Source organism: Heterodontus francisci, chromosome 9, assembly GCF_036365525.1.
Source record: "Heterodontus francisci isolate sHetFra1 chromosome 9, sHetFra1.hap1, whole genome shotgun sequence".
Taxonomy (NCBI): Eukaryota; Metazoa; Chordata; class Chondrichthyes; order Heterodontiformes; family Heterodontidae; genus Heterodontus; species Heterodontus francisci.
The window spans coordinates 39,155,651-39,179,020 of NC_090379.1; the positions used below are offsets into that span (position 1 = coordinate 39,155,651).

Consider the following 23,370-nt stretch of genomic DNA (forward strand, 5'->3'; position numbering starts at 1 on the left):
AGTTGCTGGGCTTATGTTTACACCCTTTTTGAACAAAAGGTGTAACATTTGCAAATCTCCAGTCCTCTGGCACCACCCTTGAGTCTAAGGAAGACTAGAAAACAATGACCAATGCCTCGCAATGTCACTCTCACTTCCCTCAGTATCTTTGGATAGATTTCATCCGGTCCTGGTGCCTTATCAATTTGAAGGACAGACAGCCTATCCAAAACCTCCTCCTTATCAATTTTAAACCCTTCAAGTGTCTGAATTACCTCCTCTTTTACCAAGACCAGCACAGCATTATCTTCCTTGGTAAAGACAGATGCAAAACATTCATGTAATACCTCAGCCATGTCCCCTGCCTCCATGCGTAAATCCCCATTTTGGTCCCTAATTGGCTCCACCCCTTCTTTTACCACCCTTTTACTATTAAATGTCTATTGAAGACTTTGTGATTCCCTTTCATGTTAGCTGTCAGTCTCTTTTCATACTCTCTCTTGCTTCTTTTATTTGCTTTTTCACTTCCCCTCTGGACCTTCTACATTCAGCTTGTTTCTTGGTTGTATTATCCACCTGACATCTGTCATAAGCACACTTTTTCTTCTTCAGGGCTCAAACCTTCCATTGTTTTCATCTGATACTCAATTACACATTATTTTGAACTTAAATGAGTCTTCTATGAGACACAGAACTAGTGGCTGCATTATCCTTTATTGTGATGCATTGCCTGATACTCTTTAATTTTTTAAGCAATAAGCAACCTTCAAAAATAGAAATCATTTACACGATTGAAAGAGATAACAATAATAAATTATCAGCTTTTCAGACAGTCCAGTGTTTATAATCTTGTTTGGCATTGGACAAGTCACCTTTTACATGCATATGTAAAGAAATTGGGATCCAGAGATAAAAGAGCAGAACATCTGGTGAACACCCCAATAATGAAAAGTGTTGGTGCAGGGCATATCCTTGTACTGACCCCAACCTGACCCGCAATGGCAACCCCCTGCAAACTTCAGCCCTTGTAAATAAGGCTACAACTGCTGCAGCGTGTAGAAACATATATGACTCTGTTCCTATAGTCATAGACCATCTTTACATTGATTGAATGGCAGCCTTTTCTAATCTTGAACAGAGCAATATTCAGGTTAAGAGGTTCTATGGTAACTTAGCACACAGTAAGATTATATGTGGTAAATTTTCAGTGTTGGAGTGGCAGAACACATGCTCAATTTTCCTTTCCTTTGACATGGATGGAAAGCAAATGTGGGTGGAATGTACAGCAGCTGCTTCCACACCACTGAAAGTGAAAATCTACCCCACATGATTCTAGCTAGAGAGCTCCTACTTGCTACTTACTGCTTTCTACAAAAAGTATCATGAAAATCCTGACCCTGACAAAGTATGTCAGCTACCTGCTTTATACAATTGTGATCTAAAGTTTGGGAGTTGCGACAGAGGCATTCTGCATTTGCCTGGAAGGAGTGTGATGGAATACTTTCCACTTGTCTGGATGAGTGCAGCTCCAACACTCAAGAGGCTCAACACCATCCAGGATAAAGCAGCCCACTTAATAGAAGCCTGAAGCTGTTGTAACCTTGACATCCTGTGACAGAGCCAACCCTCTGCAAGAACTGATCTCCAATGAAACTAAAAGTTAAAAGGGGAACCAGTCATGCTCTGAAATTATTGAACTTCGTGTTCAGACAGGCAGCTGTAGCGTGCCAAATCGGTAAATGAGATGCTGTTCCTCGTTCCTCCTACATTAACCCCGCCCCTCCAGCGCTAACACCGCCCGCTGCACTAACCCCGCCCCTCCAGCGCTAACCCCGCCCCCTGCACTAACACCGCCCCCTGACCCTCCAGCGCTAACCCCGCCCCTGCACTAACCCCGCCCCTCCAGTGCTAGCCCCGCCCCTTACGCGGTGGCGGGGCGGGTGTTGGGACGGCTGGTGACGTTGCACAATAACTGCAGCTGGCAGCGGGCGGGTTTACAGCCAGTGGCTGATGGTGACATGGATGTTGGCTCTGTGTCTTGTAGTGTGACTGTTGTCGGAATCACAAGCGACGCTAATAACTTCTTGAAGCAGACGGGAAAAAGATATTGCCAGCCTGAGAGGTAAAAAAACAAATTTAACGATGAAATTAAACGGGTGTGAATTCGTTGAAGAACTTGTCTGGAGTTCACTGGCTGCAGGAGGTGTGTTTGTTACTGGGCCTCACCCCAGTACAGCTCTCAAAACATTCGCAGTCATTTATTTACAAAATGCACTTTGGGTTTTCGAGACTAGTCCTCCCTTCAGTGGGGTTTCTATATATTCTGACAGCGGAGCTGGTCCCTTTGTAATTCGGCTGAAGTGAATTTCTGTGCAGCTTTATTTCATGAAGACATGTATCACACAACTTTTTTGAGAAGTTTGTTTTTTTGGTTTTAAAAAAAACTTCAACGCCAAGATCTGCCCATGAATTTTGTACTACCGCCTTACCACGGATTGAAAATTGGGTAAGGAACAGTTTGATTAGATAAATCGCGATGCACAACAGGAAAAAGCGCAATATTTTTGCTAGGTCTAGGACTTTTAAATTCGATTTGTAACCTGAGTAAAAGTTGCAATCATTGCACATCAACATGGGGGAGTACAACAACACACACACGCATCATTTTACACATTTTTTGTTGAAGTATGATTTCACCAGTAACAGCGTTCTGTAACGACCCAAGCGATCTTTCTTCATGTGAACCTAAACACCTATTTTGGAAGGTGCAGGGGTCACTTGAGGGCAATCAGCAGTGGAAGTCCTTGGCTTTTTGTTACATTCTTTGGCCCCCGCCCAGTCCGTCCACACTAACCCTCTGTCTCTCCATGTAGGGAATTGGTAAAGTGTGTGAGGTAATTCAACACAGATTAAGTACTGCACAGCTCAGAACTACTGGGTACCGGTGTGTTTTGGGCTGGTGCAGTTGTGGAATTCTGATGTATCTAAGCTGCCAAAGCTTTGCTATTGTGTAGTTATGGTTATAACAGCTCCATATTGTAGTCAGGATTTTTTTTCAATAGCGGTGAAAACGCTGAGAGGTGAGAGATACGCTATTTCAAATAGGTCCACTGCAAGAACTGTCAGTTCTACTTGGATGTGCTGAGTTGACTGCAGTGCTGTTTTTGATCACTTGGACCCTGAATGCATCATACATCTCTAGGCAGTTAAACATTATTCTGTCCATGGCTTAAAACAGTAAGATGGAAGCAGTTGGACGTTAGATTCAGTTCCCTCATTGTTTAAAGATGCATTAATTAAAGATAATGTTTTCAAGTGGCTGCAAAAGCATAATTTTAAAAAGTCAACAACAACTTATTTAAGTAAGCTAGCCAATGTGGTTTTGGCCAGTTAGTCATATTCTCTTTGTTTGAAGTACTTGTAAGGATCACAAAGAAAGAACTTATATTTATACGGTGCATTTTATGTTTGCAAGATGTCCCAAAGTGCTTCACAATGATTTTGTTTTAAGTGCATAAGTAGAGCTCCATCTTCAGATGATATGACTTGGAGACCAGACCTTGCCAAAAGAATCAAATTTTAGCAGTCAAAATATTTAAAGTTAAATTTTTTAAAATTGGAGTGCATTCATAATTTGGATGGTCATAGTAAGTTCTTTGATCATTCAGACTTAGATGAAGACAGAGACTGTGAGCATCTCATGTAAATTGACTTAGCTTGTGTAGGATAGGTCCTTTTTAAGTAGCAATATATATTCATTTTAATAACCTAGATTAGCGAATTAGAATGAATACCTCATAATATAAACTGCAATCCATTAGATTCTTTTACCTTACTTACACCAGAACAAACATGACATCTAATTTAAAAACAGAGAGTGCTGGAAATACTCAGCAGGTCAGGCAGTTTTTGTGGAGAGAGAAGCAGAGTTAACGTTTCAGGTCTGTGACCTTTCATCAGAACTGGCAAAGGTTTTAAGCAATTGAAGGGGGCCTGAGCAACTCTGTCTATGAAAACACAAGCACATGGTTAAAAATAAAATAAAAATAGAAAAATTCAAAAAAGGCCAGTCATGCTCTGAAATTGTTGAACTCAAGGTTGAATCCGCGAGGCGGTAGAGTGTCTAATCGAAAGATCAGGTGCTGCTCCTTGAGCTTGCATTGATGTTCACTGGAACGCTGCAGCAGGCCAAGGACAGAAATGTGGGTGGCGGGGGGGTGGTGGTGTGTTGAAATGGCAAGCAACCGGAAGCGCGGGGTCATGATTTCGGAATCTGCGTTTGGACTCTCCAGTGTAGAGGCGACTGCATTGTGAGCAGTGAATATAGTATACTAAATTGAAGGAAGTGCAAGTAAATCGCTGCTTCACTGAAAGGAGTGCTTGGGACCTTGGATGGTGAGGAGAAAGAAGGTAAAAGGTCAAGTATTACATGTCCTGTGATTGCACGGGAAGGGGACGAGGCTTCAGGGTGATGGAGAAGTGTACCGGGGTGATGGAGAAGTGTACCAGGGTGTCGTGAAGGGAACGATCCCTTCGGAATGCTGACAGGGGAAGGGAAGATGTGATTGGTGGCATCACGCTAGAGGTGGCAGAAATGGTGGAGGATGGTCCTTTAGATGTGGAGGCTGTTGGGGTGTATAGTGAGGACAAGGGGCACCCTGTCGCGGTTCTGAAAGGGAGGGGAATGGGTGAGGGCAGAAGTGTGGGAAATAGGTCAGACGCGGTTGAGGGCCCTGTCAACCATAGTGAGGGGGGGATTCCTTGGTTAAGGAAAAAGGAAGACATGTGAGAAGCACTGTTGTGGAAGGTTGCATCATCAGAACAGATGCGTCGGAAACAGAGAAACTGGGAGAATGGGATAGTGTCCTTACAGGAAACTGGGTGTGAGGAAGTGTAGTCAAGATAGCCATGGGAGTCGGTGGACTTATAATGAATATTAGTAGACAGCCTATCCCCAGAGATAGAGACAGAAGTCGAGGAAGGGAAGGGAAGTGTTGTGGATAGACCATATAAAGGTGAGAGAAGGGTGGAAATTGGAAGCAAAGTTGAAGTTTTCCAGTTGGGGGCGAGAGCAGGAAGCGGCACCGATACAGTCATCAATGTACTGGAAAAGGAGGTGAGGGCGGGGGCCCATAGGACTGGAACAAGGAATGTTCGACATATTCCACAAAAAGTTAGGCATAACTAGGACCCATATGGGTACCCAAAGCAAAACTTTTTACTTGAAGGAAATGAGTGGAGTTGAAGGAAAAGTTGTTCAATGTTAGAACAAGTTCAGCCAGGAGGGTGGTGGTGGATGGGGACTGGTTGGGCCTCTGTTCAAGGAAGAAGCGGAGAGCCCTCAGACCTTCCTGGCAGGGGATGGAGGTGTAGAGAAATTGGACATCCATGGTGAAGAGATTGTTAGGTCAGGAAACTGGAAATTGTCAAAATGACGTAGGGTGTCAGAAGAGTCACGGATGTAGGTGGGAAGAGACTGGACCAGGGGAGAAAAGGTAGTCAAGATAGGAAGAAATAAGTTCAGTGGGGCAGGAACAAGATGAAACAATGGGTCTACCAGGACAGTCCTGCTTGTGGATGTTGGGAAGGAGGTAGAAGCGGGCTGTTTGGGGTTGCGGGACTATGAGGTTGGAAGCTGTAGAGGGAAGATCTCCGGAGGAGATGAAGTCGGTGACAGTCCTGGAGACAGTGGCTTGATGTTTGGTGGTGGGTCATGGTCCAGGAGGAGGTAGGAACAAGGTCTGAGAGTTGGCACTTAGCCTCTGCAAGATAGAGGTTGGTACACCAGACCACAACAACACTACCGTTGTCAGCAAGTTTGATCACAATGTTGGGGTTAGACCTGAGAGAACGGAGAGCAGCAAGTTCAGAGGGAGACAGGTTAGAGTGAGCGAGGAGAGTGAAGAATTTGAGGTGGCTAATGTCACGCCGACAATTCTCCACGAAAAGATCAAGAATGGGTAACAGGCCAGAGGGAGGGATCCAGGTGGAGGGAGAATACTGGAGGCGGGTGAAAAGGTCTGCTGGTCAGGGGGAGGACACCTGGTCAAAGAAGTAAGCCCGGTGGCGAAGACACAGGAAGAAGAGTTCAACATCATGCCGAGCGCAAAATACATTGAGGTCGGGGCGTAAGGGGATAAAACTGAGTCCTCTGTTAAGTATAGATCGTTCAGCGTTAGATGGGATGGTCAGAGGGTATTGTGAATACACGGCAAGGGGTCAGATTAGGAGAAGGGATGGGGTCAGAGGGAGGTGAAGGGGAAGAAGGATCTGGAGGGGCGTTGGAGAAAAAGTTTTTTGTTAACGTGTTGGATAAGACGAAGGGTACGAACATACAAATTAGGAGCAGGAGTAGGTCCCTCGAGCCCGCTCCGCCATTCAATAAGTTCATGGCTGAACTGATTACTCCACATTTCCACCTACCTCCGACAACCTTTCATCCCCTTGCTTATCAAGAATCTACCTCTGCCTTAAAAATATTCAAAGACTCTGTTTCCACCGACTTTTGAGGAAGAGAATTCCAAAGACTCACGACCCTCAGAGAAAACATTTCTCCTCATCTCTGTCTTAAATATGCGACCCCTTATTTTTAAACAGTGACCCCTAGTTCTAGATTCTCCCACAAGGGGAAACATCCTTTCCACATCCACCCTGTCAGGACCTCTCATAATCTTATATGCTTCAATCAAGTCACCTCTTACTCTTCTAAATTACAGGGGATACAAGCCTAGCCTGTCCAATCTTTCCTCGTAAGACAGCCCGCCCATTCCAGGTATTAGTCTCGTAAACCTTCTCTGAACTGCCTCCAATGCATTTACATCCTTCCTTAAATAAGCAATACTGTACACAGTACTCCAGATATGCTCTCACCAATGCCCTGTATAGCTGAAGCATAACCTCCCTGCTTTTGTATTCAGTTCCTCTCGTGACAAACGATAACATTCTATTATTATTATTCTTCTTTGGCTTCCTTGTCTTGAGAGACAATGGGTAAGTGCCTGGAGGTGGTCAGTGGTTTGTGAAGCAGCGCCTGGAGTGGCTATAAAGGCCAATTCTAGAGTGACAGACTCTTCCACAAATGCTGCAGATAAAATTGGTTGTCGGGGCTGTTACACAGTTGGCTCTCCCCTTGCGCTTCTGTCTTTTTTCCTGCCAACTGCTAAGTCTCTTCGACTCGCCACTCTTTAGCCCCGCCTTTATGGCTGCCCGCCAGCTCTGGCAATCACTGGCAACTGACTCCCACGACTTGTGATCAATGTCACAGGACTTCATGTCACGTTTGCAGACATCTTTAAAGCGGAGACATGGCCGGCCGGTGGGTCTGATACCAGTGACTAGCTCAGTGTACAATGTGTCCTTGGGGATCCTGCCATCTTCCATGTGGCTCACGGCTGCTTTTGTATTCAATTCCTCTCGCGATAAACGATAATATTCTATTAGCTTTCCTCATTACATACTGTATCTGCCTGTACTAACCTTTTGCGATTCGTGCACTAGGACACCAGATCCCTCTACATCTCAGAGCTCTGCAATCTCTTACCATTTAGATAATATGCTTTTTTTATTCTTCCTGCCAAAATGGACAGTTTCACATTTTTCCATATTATACTCCACTTGATGAAATGAAACTGCAGAGCCGAACAGCTTTGAGATAAGGTGAGCAAAGGCCTGCTTTAGGTCGGGGAAAAAGAACCCGACCAAACCATAGCGGACCCGAGCCTGACCCGGCCCGGGTCCCTCTGATTTTGCCCCGAGCCCGGCCCAACCCGACCTGAACCTGCCATTGCTCGGCCCGACCCGACCCGACCATCCCTTTACTTACCTTCCTGACGCCGAACCTGTAAGAAGCTACAGCGCATGCACGATGACGTCTTGGTGATGTCACTCGCTCACTGCGCAGACTCAGTTTCGTCCCAGACTCCCAGCTCAGGTAAGGTTTTAAAAACATTTTTAATACTTACCAGCAAAGCGCTTACCGTGTATGTCCGACCCAACCCGAGCCCGAAAGCCGGCCCCCCGGAAGATGGGCCTGTCCCGACCCAAACCCGACGTGTCGTCAGGTCCCGTTGGGTTCGGGTCGGGTAGCAGGCCTCTAAGGTGAGCTGGTGCTTCTGGAGAGAGAGGCTAAGTGTGTACATGTGGCGGCGCATGGCACTGAGTGTGGATCTCAGGATGTGGCTAGAGCAGCAGTCCAAGGAACGTTGTATTTCTCAGAGATACGTGTAATCCTGGGTGGATTCAAAACATGAAGGATGTAACTTCAATTGGAATTGAAGTGAAATAAGTCAGATACTGTATTCGCTGCTCACAATGCAGTCACCTCTACATTGGGGAGACCAAACGCAGTTTGGGTAACCGCTTTGCGGAACACCTCCGCTTGGTCCGAAAGCATGATCCCGAGCTTCCGGTTGCTTGCCATTTGAACAACCCCCTCCCCCTCCTGCTCTCATGCCCACATTTCTGTCCTTGGCCTGCTGCAGTCCTCCAGTGAACATCAACGCAAGCTTGAGGGGCAGCTCCTGATCTTTCGATTAGGCACTCTACAGACATGCGAACCCAGCCTTAAGTTCAACAATTTCAGAGCATGACTGGCTTTTTTATATATTTTTCTCTTTTTAATTTTATTTTTTAAACCATGTGCCTGTTTTTTTTTCATGTGGACAGAGTTGCTCATTATTCTGCCATTATCTCTCTCTCTCTGGACGAATGCTTTGTCTTTCACCACAAGCATTAACACGCTCTTTGCCTTTGTCCCATGACAGCTTTGTTATTTAATCTCTCCTGCCCTTTGCCCTATCACACCTTTGTTCTCTTCCCTACCAAATCCCACCCCCTTCACTTGCTTAAAACCTAATTCTTTTCTAACCTTTGTCCGTTCTGATGAAAGGTCACAGACCTGAAACGTTAACTCTGCTTCTTTCTCCACAGATGCTGCCTGACCTGAGTATTTCCAGCACCTGCAGTATTTTGCTTTTATTTTTATGACATCTAATTTGACTGGCAACATAAACTTGAATTCTGTATACTAATGCAGGCAATTATGAATGATCCCCACATATGTCACAGTTCTTAATGCCAGAACAGAATCTGAGGCAACTTAATGTAAACGGGAAGCAAATTCCTCCTGGTCTGCTCTTGTTGGCATAAGTGATATTTATAGATACAGGTTTGGCATAAACACACAGCAAGTATCTTCTATACGGAGCAATGCTTGCATGTGCCAATTAATTGACTATCTTTGTAACACATGTACAGTAACATCTCACTGAAAATAGACTCCACAACCCCAGATCAAGCATGAGGTTGTCTATTTGGCATTGTAAACACAATCTGGGGTTCACTCTGTAGTCTGCATTTTTAAAAAAATTGATTTAGATCGGGCCACAATGCTTCTGCAGATTCCTAGAAGAATTGTCCATATTAGGGATACATTTGATCTATAAAACTGCAGATATTAGGTACAAAATAGTTGGGTTCGTATTCATGTTCTTGCAAAAGGTATGTAGTTAAATTTCAAATTGTATACAAAGACTTTCTTGTATCTCAATCATAATGAATGACCACTTCACTACCAAAGTTTTATATATTTAAGTGAACCCAGATGTAAAATTATTTTGTCAAGCATTTTGGAGTTGCTGTTCTTCACAGAATGTAAGCATTCCTAACTGTTTGGCCATGAAATCATTGTCGATTGGCACAAAAACCCATCTGGTCCTTCAGGGAAGGAAATCTGCTGTCCTTACCAGGTCTGGCCTACATGTGACTCGAAGACCCACAGCAATGTGGTTGACTCTTAAAATGCCCTCTGAAGTGGCCTAGCAAGCCACTTAGTTGTACCTAACTGCTAAATAGTCAATAAGGAATGAAACTGGACGGACCACCCGGCATCGAGCTAGGCACCGGAAAAGACAAAGGCAAACCCAGCCCTGGCGATGCTGCAAAGTCCTCCTTATTAACATCTGGTGGTTTGTGCCAAAGTTGGGAGAGCTATCCCACAGACTAGTCAAGCAACAGCCTGACAGTCATATTCACTGAATCATACCATGCAATATCCCAGACATGACCGTCACCATCCCTGGGTATGTCCTGTTCCACCGGCATGACCGACCCAGCAGAGGTGGCGGCACAGTGGTATACAGTCGTAGGGAGTTGCTTTGGGAGTCATCAACTTCGACTCCGGACCCCATGAAGTCTCATGGCATCGGGTCAAACATGGGCACGGAAACCTCCTTCTGATTACCACCTACTGCCCCCCTCCCCCCCCCCCCCCCCCCGCCACCCCTGCCTCAGCTGATGAAGCAGTACTCCTCCATGTTGAACACCACTTGGAGGAAGCACTGAGGGTGGCAAAGGCGCAGAATGTGCTCTGGGTGGGGGACTTTAATGTCCATCACCAAGAGCGCTTGGTAGCACCACTACTGACTGAGCTGGCCAAGCCTTAAAGGACATAGCTGCTAGACTGGGTCTGCGGCAGGTGGTGAGGGAACCAACAAGAGGGGAAAAACATAATTGACCTCATCCTCACAATCTGCCTGCGCAGATGCATCTGTCCATGATGGTATTGGTAGGTGTGACCACAGCACAGTTCTTGTGGAGACGACCTCCCGTCTTCACATTGAGGATACCATCCATCCTGTTGTGTGGCACTACCACCGTGCTCAGTGGGGATAGATTTTGAACAGATCTAGCAATGCAAAACTGGGCATCCATGAGGTGCTGCGGGCCATCAGCAGCAGCAGAATTGTACTCGACCACCATCTGTAACCTCATGGCCCAGCATATCCCCCACTCTATCGTTGCCATCAAGCTGGGGGAATCAACCCTGGTTCAATGAAGAGTGCGGGACGGCATGCCAGGAGCAGCACCAGGCAGACCTCAAAATGAGGTGCCAACCTGGTGAAGCTACAACCCAGGACTACTTGCATGCCAGACAGCATAAGCAGCATGCGATAGACAGAGCTAAGAGATCCCACAACCAATGGATCAGATCTAAGCACTGCAGTTCTGCCACATCCAGTCATGAATGGTGGTGAACAATTAAACAACTAACTGGAGGAGGTGGCTCCACAAATATCCCCATCCTCAAAGATGGGAGAGCCCAGCACATCAGTGCAAAAGATAAGGCTGAAGCATCTGCAAAAATCTTCAGCCAGCAGTGCCGAGTGGATGATCCATCTTGGCCTCCTCTTGAAGTCCCCAGCATCACAGATGCCAGTCTTCAGCCATTCGATTCACTCCACGTGATATCAAGCAACTACTGGAGACACTGCATACTGCAAAGGCTATGGGCCCTGACAACATTCTGGCAATAGTACTGAAAACCTGTGCTCCAGAACCTGCTGCGCCCCTAGCCAAGCTGTTCCAGTACAGTGACAACACTCGCATCTACATGGTAATGTGGAAAATTGCCCAGGTATGTCCTGTACACACACAGCAGGACAAATCCAACCCAGCCAATTACTGCCCCATCAGTCTACTCTCAATCATCAGTAAAGTGATGGAAGGTGTCATTGACAGCGCTATCAAGCGGCACTTGCTTAGCAATAACCTGCTCAGTGATGCCCAGTTTGGGTTCCGCCAGTGCCACTTGGCTCCTGACCTCATTACAGCCTTGGTTCAAACATGGACAAAAGAGCTGAACTTGAGGTGAGGCTCGGAATCCTGTGGCAAGTAACTCACCTCCTGACTCCCCAAAGCCTGTCCACCATCTACAAGGCACAAGTCAGGAGTGTGATGGAATACTCTCCACTTGCTTGGATGGGTGCAGCTCCAATAACACTCAGCAAGCTCAACGCTATCCAGGACAAATCAGCCTGCTTGATTGACATCCTGTCTACAAACATTCACTCCCCCTACCACCGACGCACAGTGGCAGCAGTGTGTACCATTTACACGATCCACTGCAGCCACGCACCAGGGCTACTCAGGCAGCACCTTCCAAACCTGCGACCTCTACCACTAAGAAGGACACGGGCAGCAGATGTGTGGGAACACCACCACCTACAAGTTCCCCTCCAAGCCACATACCATTCTGACTTGGAACTATATCGCCATTCCCTCACTGTCACTGGGTCAAAATCCTGGAACTCCCCTCCTAACAGTACTGTGGGTGTACCTACCCCACATGGACTGCAGCAGTTCAAGAAGGCAGCTCACCACCACCTTCTCCTGGGCAATTGGGGATGGGCAATAAATGCTGGCCTGGCCAGTGTAGCCCAAATCCCATGAAACGAAAGTAAAAAAGAATACTTTTGCTTCTACTTGTATGTTGCTTGCGGTGGGGGTTGGTGGAGGGAGGGGGAAAGAGTTTCCCATGCTATGGAATGCTGGAGCTTTGCAGCTATGGAGGGGAATAAAATCAAAAGAAATAAACCGTTTACTCCTTACAATCTGAAATATTGTGCTAAAATGTTATTTATTCCAATAACTTAAATTAATCAGAGCAAATAACATAAAAGTGGAAATTTAGAGTTTTTAAAATTGAATTATGTGGTGTTATGATCCTGTAGCTTTTTTCAGGAAGAATGCAGTGTGCCTTTAAGGTTGAAAAGGGAGCCCGACTGCTTTAAGGCAGCAAGCCATGGAAACTGATTGAGTGCATTCTCGTTGCCTGGGAAATAGCCATTCAGACTGAGCATCGAGAGATACATTGTTGCCGAATGCCATTTGAAACTAATTGAAAAGCAGGCTTTTGAGAGACAGTTAAGGAGAAACAGACAGACAGCTGTGTGTTAGCACCTGAAAGGAGAGCTCTCAAACCATTTAGACTGAAGGAAGAGAATTCAGTCTGTTTATTTACTATTCTCTCTCAAAATTCTGAAAAGTCAAGTCAAATTAAACTGAAGGAAGGGAAGTTAGACTGTGCCAATCTTTTATCCCTCAAAAACTCTGAAGTAAAGGTGTGCAAAGGAACCCCGACCCGAGCCCGAATGCCGGATCCAGAAGTCCGACCCGACCCGAATCCGACACATGTCGGGACCCGTCTGGGTCGGGCCGGGTAGCAGGCCTTTACCCATGTACTGATGTAAAGGCCTGCTACCCGACCTGACGGGATCTGATGACACGTGTCTGGTTCGGTTCGGGTTGGGTGGGGCCTCTGGGTCCGGCATTCGGACTCTGGTCGGGTTTCCTTTGCACACCTTTGCTCTAAAGCCAGATTGATTCATTAAAAAGTGTTTGCAAGTTGTTAATTGTTGAAATTCATCGCTGGAGAAGGAACAACTATTTTGACTTCTGAATTAGATGATGGACTGTTGCAGAACCTATTTTTTTCCCCATCGACGGCTGTGAGGACTTCAAGCAACCTTAGACTGTTCCATATCCGGCATAAAGTAAAGCTGCAAGGACACTAATTTTTTCTAATTTAAATGTTTATATCTCTGTGTTTAAGAATTTCATTTTTCTAATTAAACAGTTCATTTGTTGATCTGAAGACACCTGGTTTGGTTAGCCTCATTGTGGGGGGGGGGGGGGGGTGGGTTAATAGATGGTACAATTTGGCTGGGTCTTTATTATAGAGTCATAGAGTTATACAGCACAGAAACAGGCCCTTCGGCCCATCGTGTCTGTGCCAGCCATCAAGCACCTAACTATTCTAATCCCATTTTCCAGCATTTGGACCTAGCCTGGAATGCTATAGCATTTCAAGTGCTCATATAAATACTTCTTAAATGTTGAGGGTTCTTGCCTCTGCCACCTGTTCAGGCAGTGCATTCCAGATTCCAACCACCCTATGAGTGAAAATTTTTTTCCTTAAATCTCTTCTAAACCTCCTGCCCCTTACCTTAAATCTATGCCTCCTGGTTATTGACCCCTCCGCTAAGGGAAAAAGTTTCTTCCTATCTAACCTATCAATGCCCCTCATAATTTTGCATACCTCAATCATGTCCCCCTTCAGCCTTCTCTGCTCTAAGGAAAACAACCCTAGCCTTTTCAGTCTCTCTTCGTAGCTGAAATGCTCCAGCCCAGGCAACATCCTGGTGAATCTCCTCTGCACCCTCTCCAGTGCAATTAGATCCTTCCTATAGTGTGGTGCCCAGAACTGTACACAGTACTCCAGTTGTGGCCTAACATGCGTTTTATACAGCTTCCTGATTTTAAATTTTATAATTTTAAACTTTCTAAATTAATGTTAGGAGATCTGTGGAGGGATGGGATTGAATTAACAGTGCGTTTCTCCCACCACAATCAGAATCGTATATTTTTCATTGGCGGCTTTGACTTGAGCGGTCTGTCGTAACGTAGTAATTTGAACTAAGCAATTTCAGTAAACAAAATAAAACAGGTGGTGGAAAAGTAGTAACAGTCGCTAGAGAATACAACTCTTTTTGCTACTTGGAACTTGGGCTCGGATTTAGTGTGGAATTTGACCTTTTTCTGCTCAGTTGAGAGCGGAGGAAGAGTGTTTTTGTCTCATTTAAAAATATTTGGTACCATCGTTTAGTACAGTTTGAGTTTTCCATGACTTTTGTGATTTGGGAAAAACAAGTTAACCAGTTAACTGTACTGTGTAGCCCTGAGTATGAATAATCAATAACAGAGAAGTACTTGACTGTAGTTGAATTGAGGAAGCCAGATAAGATGGTAATCTTAGGTTTTAGTGGATTGTGAATCTCATTCGGAACCACAAATTGCATTAGAGTTGGTTGTATATTTTGAGCTGCTGGAAGTGAGTTTTACTGTAGGAATTAAATGCATATAGAACCTTGATTATCCCACACGTCAAGTAGTGTGCACCATTCTGGTCTCCATATTACAATAAGGTTATATAGTCACCAGAGGGTGAAAATAACTATTTACAAGGACGATAAGAGCTGAATATGGTGGGGCACTTTTCTCTAGAAAAGGGAAGATTGAGAGGTGGCCCTAGAGGTCTTTAAAATTATAAAGGGGTTTAATAGGGTAGACATAGAGAAGATGTTTCCACTCGTGGGGGTATCCAAAACCAGCAGTCATAAATATAAAATAGTCACTACTAAATCCAATAAGAAATTCAGGAGAAACCTCTTTACCCAGGGAGTGGTTAGAATGTGGAGATTGCCACCACATGGTAGTAGTAGTTCCAAATAGCATTGATGCCAGATTAGTACAAAGGTGAGAAAAGAATAGAAGGATATGCTGAAAGGGGTTAATAAAGTAGGGTGAGAGGAGGCTTGTATGGGGCAGAAACACTGGCATAGATTGGGCCCAATTGGCCTGTTTCTGTGCTGTAAATTATGTATTCTACATTGATAGAATTATGTAAATATATCCACTAATAGACTAGTAAATTTTATGAGCATATTCTGTCTTCATAAATTTCATTTGAGTAAAACCACCAGAATATCATTTGCTGAAGCAATGATAGATTGATGGTCCTCCAGAAGGCAAACAGATTACAATAAAGTTACTAAACCAATTGAAGAGTACATTCTGTTCTAAAGATTGTAGCATTCCCAGGCACTCCCTGCTAGTTGATTATCCCCTATTTGTGCTGGTGAATTCAAGCAATCCAATTGGCTAACTGCTGAAGGTCTGGTTTTGTAATCTATTATGACATCACTCCATTAGCCAATAGTTTAATGAAGATTTAAATAACACTTCTGCAACCATATGGATAGCCACATCATGAAGAATAACTGAGCAGAAAAATGGAAGATGTTTTATATTTGCATTAACTGAGTGCCCCGTACTGTTTGCATTGGCTTGTATAATTTCATTAATATCTAAGCACAATGCTTTTTTTATTTTTATTCTAGGACAAAAACATTATTTGAAGAGATCCGAGCATCTGTTACAAATAATTCAAATGAAGATAGATCTTTCTGGAAACCTGTTCTTCCATGGGGTGGAGTGTATACCATTAAAGCTGGAAGAAAGGCAATGGCTTGCACTCCACTGTATGTGAGGATAAGCCTAAAAAATACTTGCACCATTGATGGGTTTTTGATGTTACTGTATGTGATTCTTCGTGAAAATGAGACTTTTCGTAGTGAGTTATCAAGCTACTTGGGAAAGGAATTTGTTGAGCGCTTTCTGTATTTGATGGACTCTTGTAAATTCACAACTGTGAAGTTGTTGTGGATATGGGATAAAATGGATAAATGTCAGTACAAATCTGAAGTCCACAAGGCCTCGCTAGAAATTGATCTTTTTGGAAATGAACATGAAAACTTCACAAGAAACCTGGAGAACCTTATGTCCACCATTCAGGAAACGTTCTGTTCTAATGGGAGATGTCCAGCACGTGCGCAGGAAGATCAGCGCAAGACGATTATTATCTAGTAGGTTGATCCTTTATTTACATCAGTAAGGAAATTGGCCGTACTTTTTATTTTTCTTTCAGCATTGGAACCTGTGTTTCTTAACTCAGATTGAATTCAGAAAACTGTGAGGGTTCTATGAAATGAGTTTTGACAGTCTTAGCCCTGTTCTGACTGGGTATGAGTTCATGGAACAGAACCTGTGTCCTTAAATTGCCTTAGTTTGTTACCAAGGAACCGATAAGTAATTGGTGATGAAAATAAGACAACTGAAGGCCTGCTCGGGTATAAAATTGAAACCCAACCCGGGCCCGAGTCCTTTAATTTTTTTCCCCACCCGACCCGACGACCGTAATAAGGTTAATGATATCAAACAGGTTATTGTGCTGTACCTTGTCCAAATGTCGTGATCCTGTTCATCCGTTCAGGCAGCAGGCTATTCCTGCAGAATCTTGCAGATGGAGTTGGGAATCAGAGCTTGATCTCATCACCAGGAACCAACGGCACGCCCTTCCCCCCCCCCCCCCCCCCCCAAATTTCACACATGAGCATCCATAGTGCAATGTAGTGTAGAATCATTTTTGGACACATGGAAGCTACAGCATGAGTACGATTACATCATAGAGACACTCAGTGCAGAGTGCGGAGTCCGGACTGCACGTTTCCTGCCTTGACCTGAATGTTCAATTGAAGATTACTTCCCAGAGCAAGGCAGCACTGTCCACGTCCGCCCCGACCCGACTTGAGCCCGAATGCTGGACTCGGAAGAGAGACCCGACAGGAACCCGACACATGTCGTCGGGTCTAGTCGGGTTCAGGTCGGGTAGCCACGCTTTAAAGACAACATAAACTGGTGTAATGGATATATTCTTTTGAAGTTGGGTGGAATATAAGAACTTCGTTCTGTGTTTGGGAGCACAGGGATTCCTCTGAATTTATCTCCTTGCCTGGTACAAACACCTACAAACTTGGTTTTTAAGTAGTATTAGTAGTGGGTCAAGGTTCATGTGATCTTGAAATTTCAGTTTGGGATACATCATATGGTGACTAACGCACAAATTGTACCAGTTATGTCTGTAATTTTATTGTAAATCGTTTATCTGAAATAGACTACAATTCTGCTAAAGCAGTAGTGTGCAGCTGTCCCACAATATATTATACTACTAAGTGCTACAACTCTATAAATGTCCCAAGATGGAATAGATATGTTTTATGCTACTAAAGTTGAGATTTTGTTTTTAAATATTTGGTTAATGTGCATAGATAAAAATTCCAAAATGTGCCTCTTGGGGTAGGGGAAATAGCAGTACAATTGGTAGAAATCAGACAATGAATGAGTATAAGGACAGAAACTGGTCCCAGACTGTCCTGTTGAAATGCATTACATCAATTGGTTTTGAAGCTCAGTAAGGAGAGGGGAAAGTGGTCTAGAACTGTCATTAGTTGCCATATGGGTGGTTTAGAAATTAAGCTACTGAACTGTAAAGTCCAAAGCTCATAACTTATATCTAGGTTCTGCATTCTTCACTTATCCAAAGGCAGTGTAAATAAAAGCGGCCAAATTTTTAAACTTGCTGTTGAAGGCATATTGAAGGAGAACCTTTATTTGACAGCTCTACAAGTCTTCAATGCAGAATGGAAGTTTTTAGAAGGTAGTTGGAGTTGAAAACCTGCTTTCAAAGAAGGACTAAGGAAGCTAGCAGAAAAATTATTTTCTTAAAATTTGCACTGAGCAAACATAATCTTTTTATAGCCATTCACCATGTTGTGTATTCATTTTGTGGGGATAAGTATTTGAATAAAGGAGGTGTAGTTTGCAAGAAAATGACTAGTATTTGTAAACACTGCATTCATCGACTTTTTTTTTCATTTACAGATTTTATCATATTACAATTCCTAGGAGGTAGCTTCTGGCTAATATATACTTGGGTTCATCATGTGTTGTGATATGTGAGACAAATCCTGCAAATCAGAATTAATAAAAATAATCAGGTTATTGCTAAAATTTGTCCCACCACAAAAGGATACATAGTATAATTAGGAAATGCTAGTTTTGAAATCATTACACTAATCAACTGCATATTAGCTTCTGTTACTGTGAGCTTTTTTAGTCTGAAATTCTTTGTCTCCATTTAACCTGATTTTAAGTTGGAATATATTGACTATATGCGGGTGTTATTGTTTATGATCTGATTTTCAATTCAGATGCTAAGATGATTTTTTTTTTCTGAAGTCCTTCACATGATTCTCTCTTGGGTGATGTAATTCAAGCAGCAGTGGACGAATTATTCTGTCCCAGGACTGAGCTGTGCGAAGAACTTGGGTATGTTCACAGACTTGCTTCATGTTCTTATATACTGCTCGTGTTCAGTTTATATTTGCTCGTCACTTAATTGCACATTTAGCATGCATTGGGTTAATGTCCTTTGCAGGAAATGATTTACTAAGATAGGAATCTGGCTGGAGCTGTGCCAATGTTGAAGTAAAGCAGTGAGCAAGCAATGCCAAATTAATTTGGTATGACTCAGAAAATGAATAATAAATGGCCAAAATAGTGCTTAGTAAACAAATGCCCCTTTATCCTTGCCTATCTGAACATTTGTCTAAAATTATCAAAGAAAATCCTAATTTTGCAGTGGACTCTTTATATATTTTTTTCTCTGTGTATTCCCTGGCTGAGAGGACTAGGTAAAGACCTGCTCCCAGCTCAGGGTCATTACTGCTCTATAGCTGGCCAAGGTATGATAGTGGGCTGGGGTTTTAAATATGGAGCTTTCATTTGCACTGGATGTAACTGACATTTAGTCCAACTGTGCAATTAGTTTTGATTTCATTGTAGTATGCAGTTTCAGAGTGACTTTAGTAAATTTAAGAATACGTTTCTTCTGCTTAGTCAGGCATTCAGAAAGAATGTAGTGTTCCCTGGTAGGACGTATGTCAATAGTGCTGTAATAAACCTGCCATGATTGTCTGTTTGGAGTATGATGTAGGACTTGTACCTTCAAAGGGTTTACATTTCTTTTCATGAATCTTAAGTATAGATATTTAATAAAAAATTGTCATGTGGTTTGCTTTTGCAACAAATTTAAAATTGGACATATTTATTTACAAAGGTTGCTGTGACTTTGTGCATTCCTAAAGGAATGAGGAGGCATCTTTTCCCTTATATCCACCACCCCTTTGCAAAACTTGAAATTTTGCACTAATAGTAATTCTGGATAATAATTGCTACAATACCTTGAATCAGGGAATAAAGGGTAGAGGTCTTTTTTTTAAAATCATCACTTTAATTGGACATTACTTGTGCTTTCCAAAACATTCACCGTGAACATTTACCTTTCATTTGACAGTTGACTTTGATTCAGTGTATCATGTACCACAAATAGCTTGCTATACCTTCAGCAGAAGTTAAATATCATCAATGGCCTTCCCTCCATAATAAGGTCTGAAGTGGGGATGTTCGCTGATGATTGATACTGAACATCGTACATTCACAACTCCTCAGGTACCGAAGCTGTGTGTGTCCGTATACAGCAAGACCTGGACAACATTCAGGCGAGGACTGATAAGTGGCAAGTAATATTCGCGCCACACAAGTGCCAGTCAATGACCATCTCCAACAAGTGAGAATCTAACCATCTCCCCAAGACATTCAATCGCATTACCATTGCTGAAACCCCCACTATCGATATCCTGGGGGTTACCATTGAGCAGAAACTGAACTGGAGCAACCACGTAAATACTCTGGCCACGAGCAGGTCAGAGGCTGGAAATTCTGCGGCGAGTTAACCCACTTCCTGGCTCCCCAAAGCCTGTCCACCATCTACAAGGTACAAGTCAGGAGTGTGATGGAATACTCTCCACTTGCCTGGATGAGTGCGGCTCCGACAACACTCTGCATGCTCAACACCATTCAGGACAAAGTAGCCCCTTGATCGGCACCCATCCACCACCTTAAACTTTCACTCCCTCCATCACCAATACACAGTGGCAGCAGTGTGTACGATATACAATATGCACTGCAGCAACTCACCACGCCTCCTTCGACAGCACCTTCCAAACCCGCGACCTTGTCCATTTAGAAGGACAAGGGCAACAATTGAATGGGAACATCACCATCTGCAAGTTCCCCTTCCAGCTACACACCATCCTGACTTGTAAATATATTGTCGTTCCTTCACTGTTGCTGGATCCAAGTCCTGGAACACTCTCCCGAACAGCACTGTGAGTGTAGCTGCACCAGATAGACTGCAACAGTTCAAGAAGGCAGCTCACCACCAGCACCTCAAGGGCAACTAGGGATGGGCAACAAATGCTGGCCTTGCCAGTGGTGCTCACATCCCATGAAACAAATAAAATAAAAAGTTGCCCCAAATTGATCATTTAAAAGTATTGGATTGACCAAAGAAATTTAAGGCAGCCCAAGGATTGGGAAATTATTAGCCAGCTCACTCATTCTCGATTTACCATTCCAAGGAAAACAAAATGTGTATGTTCATCTGCTTCCTGTTTTTCTTTAAAACACTGATATACATTTTGCACTCCATACACTACACAGTAAACTGTGATAAATAATGTTGGCAATAATTTGTTAAATTAAATAGCTTCAACATTAGTTAAGTGAAAAATTCTACTGTATCTTTGCTTAAAACTGAGTATTCTTCACAAGATGAGTTTTCTGTCTTACTATTCACTTTATGACGGAGTTATGATGCAAGGTTTAAATGCCCAATTTCACCTTAGAAACATCTTAATTGAAAACTCGTGCTAGTTGGAGAGCAGAAAACTTCCAGACTGGAAGTCAAATCTTCCAATGTTGGAGACTTCTTTTGATGTAGGTCAATGGGTATCTGAGACTGGTGCTTCTAACATTCAACTGCGTTACTCACTGCATTTCTTCTTCTAGATGTAATGGTCAGCGTGAATTCACACAGAGAATGTTTTGTCATGATGCTCCTCCATTTGTCATCCTAAATATGGAGCAATGGAAATCTGAGGAATTGGCCTATGTCCCATATAATTTGGCTGTAGCAGAACAAAGGTAGGACTTTGGCATATTTCTCACTAGCCAAAGGTATTCGTGCAGTCTGGATCGTAAACATAATTGAGCATTTAATGTAGTCAAACATTTGATAAAGTGCATACTTTGATGGCTTTTTAATCTGGGCTGATTTCTGTCTCTTTGAAAGTAGCCAATATGAAGAGGTAAGTCTGACTCTAGTGACAATATTAAAGCATTAAAAATTATAAACAGTGGTTTAGATTTTCTGTGCCACTGTGTACTCTGCCCCACTGTAGGCAGCATTCCATATTTCCTATTAACATCTGGAGGCCAATCACTCAGCCACAGGACATCACAGCAGGAGTCTACAAGGCAGTGTCCAAGGCCCAACCGTATTCATCTTCCCTCTATCAGGTCAGAAGTGGGGATGTGCCGTGATGATTGCAGTGTTGACTTCCATTTGCAACTCCTCTGATAATGAAGCAGTCCGTGCTGCAATGCAGCAAGGCTTTGACTTATGAGCAGCAAGTAACAGTCATGCTGCAGAAGTGCCAGGCAATGATAATCTCCAACAAGAGGGTCTAATCACTTCTTGATATTCACCAACATTACCTTCATTGAATTCCCCCATCGTCAACATCCAGGAAGTCACCATTGATCAGAAACCTAGCTGAACCAACCACATAAATGCTGTGGCTAAAAACAAGTAAGAAACTGGGTATTCTGCAGCTTCCTGATTTCCCTAAAGCCTTTCCACCATCTGAAAATCAGGAGTGTGATTGAATACTCTCCACTTATCTGGATGAGTGCATTTGCAACATCACCTGAAGCTCACCATCCAGGACAAAGCAGCCCAATTGATTAGTACCCCATCCACCAACTTAAACATTCACTCCCATCACCACTGGCACATTGTGGCTGCCATATGTACCATCTACAAGATGCACTGCAGCAACTTGCCAAAGCCATTTTTAAAAAAGGACCATGGAAGAATTGGAAATTTATATAATATAGTTTAAAGTTTCTACTTAGGAATGTTGAAATAGCAGTACTCTGTTTGAAAAACTAACTGTTGTCTCTTTGGGTCCTAGATACACACTGGAGGGGGCAACACTTTTCAACAAGGAGGAGCACCATTATTCTGCTGCTTTTATGATTGATGGTAATTGGATGCATTATGATGGGCTTAGAACTGAAAACTTGGTGTTATTAAATAAACCTCCAGAGCTGCTGCTCTTGTCCTCCCTTGTCTATATTCGAGATAGAAGTGATTAAAAGTGCCTTGCGTTCCTCAAATAAGGCGACGGACATACAAGACTACATATGTCATTCTATCTTTATAACTATGGGGAGAAAATTAAACCAACTTGGCATCCAAGAAAAATGGACTGTAAAGTTCTGATTTATTAACCCAAAAATTTGCAACAGAATGTACATGGCACTACCTTAGTTAACCAACTATGCAAATATGTACAAAAGTTGCATTGTATCAGATGCACTTAATGCTGAATATTTTTATACAAAATTGTATACTGGAATAAAGTGTTTTTATATGGCATTTGAGTGGTACATAATCATGCAAAAAATTCATACTTTTGTAAAACTAATGCATAAAGACACTGCTGAGCTCCACTAATTATAAGCCCACCGACTCCCACAGCTACCTTGACTACACTTCTTCACATCCTGCTTCCTGTAAGGGCTCCATTACATTCTCCCAGTTTCTCAGTCTCTGACGCATCTGTTCTGATGATGCAATCTTCCACAACAGAACTTCTCATATGTCTTCCTTTTTCCTCAACTGACGATTCCCCCCTACTGTGGTTGATGGGGCCCTCGACCATGTCCGATCCATTTCCTACACTTCTGCCCTCACCCCTTCCCCTCCCTCCCAGAACCATGACAGGGTTCCCCTTGTCCTCACTTGCCACCCCACCAGCCTACACACCAAAGGATCATCCTCTGCCATTTCTGCCACCTCCGGCTTGATGCCACCATCAAACGCATCTTCCCCTCCCCTTGCCTGTCGGCATCCCAAAGGGATCGTTCCCTTCATGACCCCCGACACCTCATCCCCTTCCCACAGCACCCTCCCATGCAATCGCAGGAGGTATAATATCTGCCCTTTTACCTCCTCTCTCCTCACCA

At 43.5% G+C, this 23,370-nt stretch overlaps 1 protein-coding gene across 1 annotated transcript; it reads left to right on the plus strand.

The window, feature by feature from the left end:
- Positions 1-1,954: 1,954 nt before the first annotated feature.
- Positions 1,955-22,774, plus strand: c9h14orf28 (chromosome 9 C14orf28 homolog). Its single transcript, XM_068038851.1, has 5 exons — positions 1,955-2,101; positions 15,717-16,241; positions 18,454-18,543; positions 21,127-21,261; positions 22,314-22,774. The coding sequence occupies exons 1-5, from the start codon at positions 1,998-2,000 to the stop codon at positions 22,495-22,497; spliced, it is 1,038 nt and encodes a 345-aa protein (XP_067894952.1). The 5' UTR covers positions 1,955-1,997; the 3' UTR covers positions 22,498-22,774.
- The last annotated feature ends 596 nt before the right edge of the window (positions 22,775-23,370 follow it).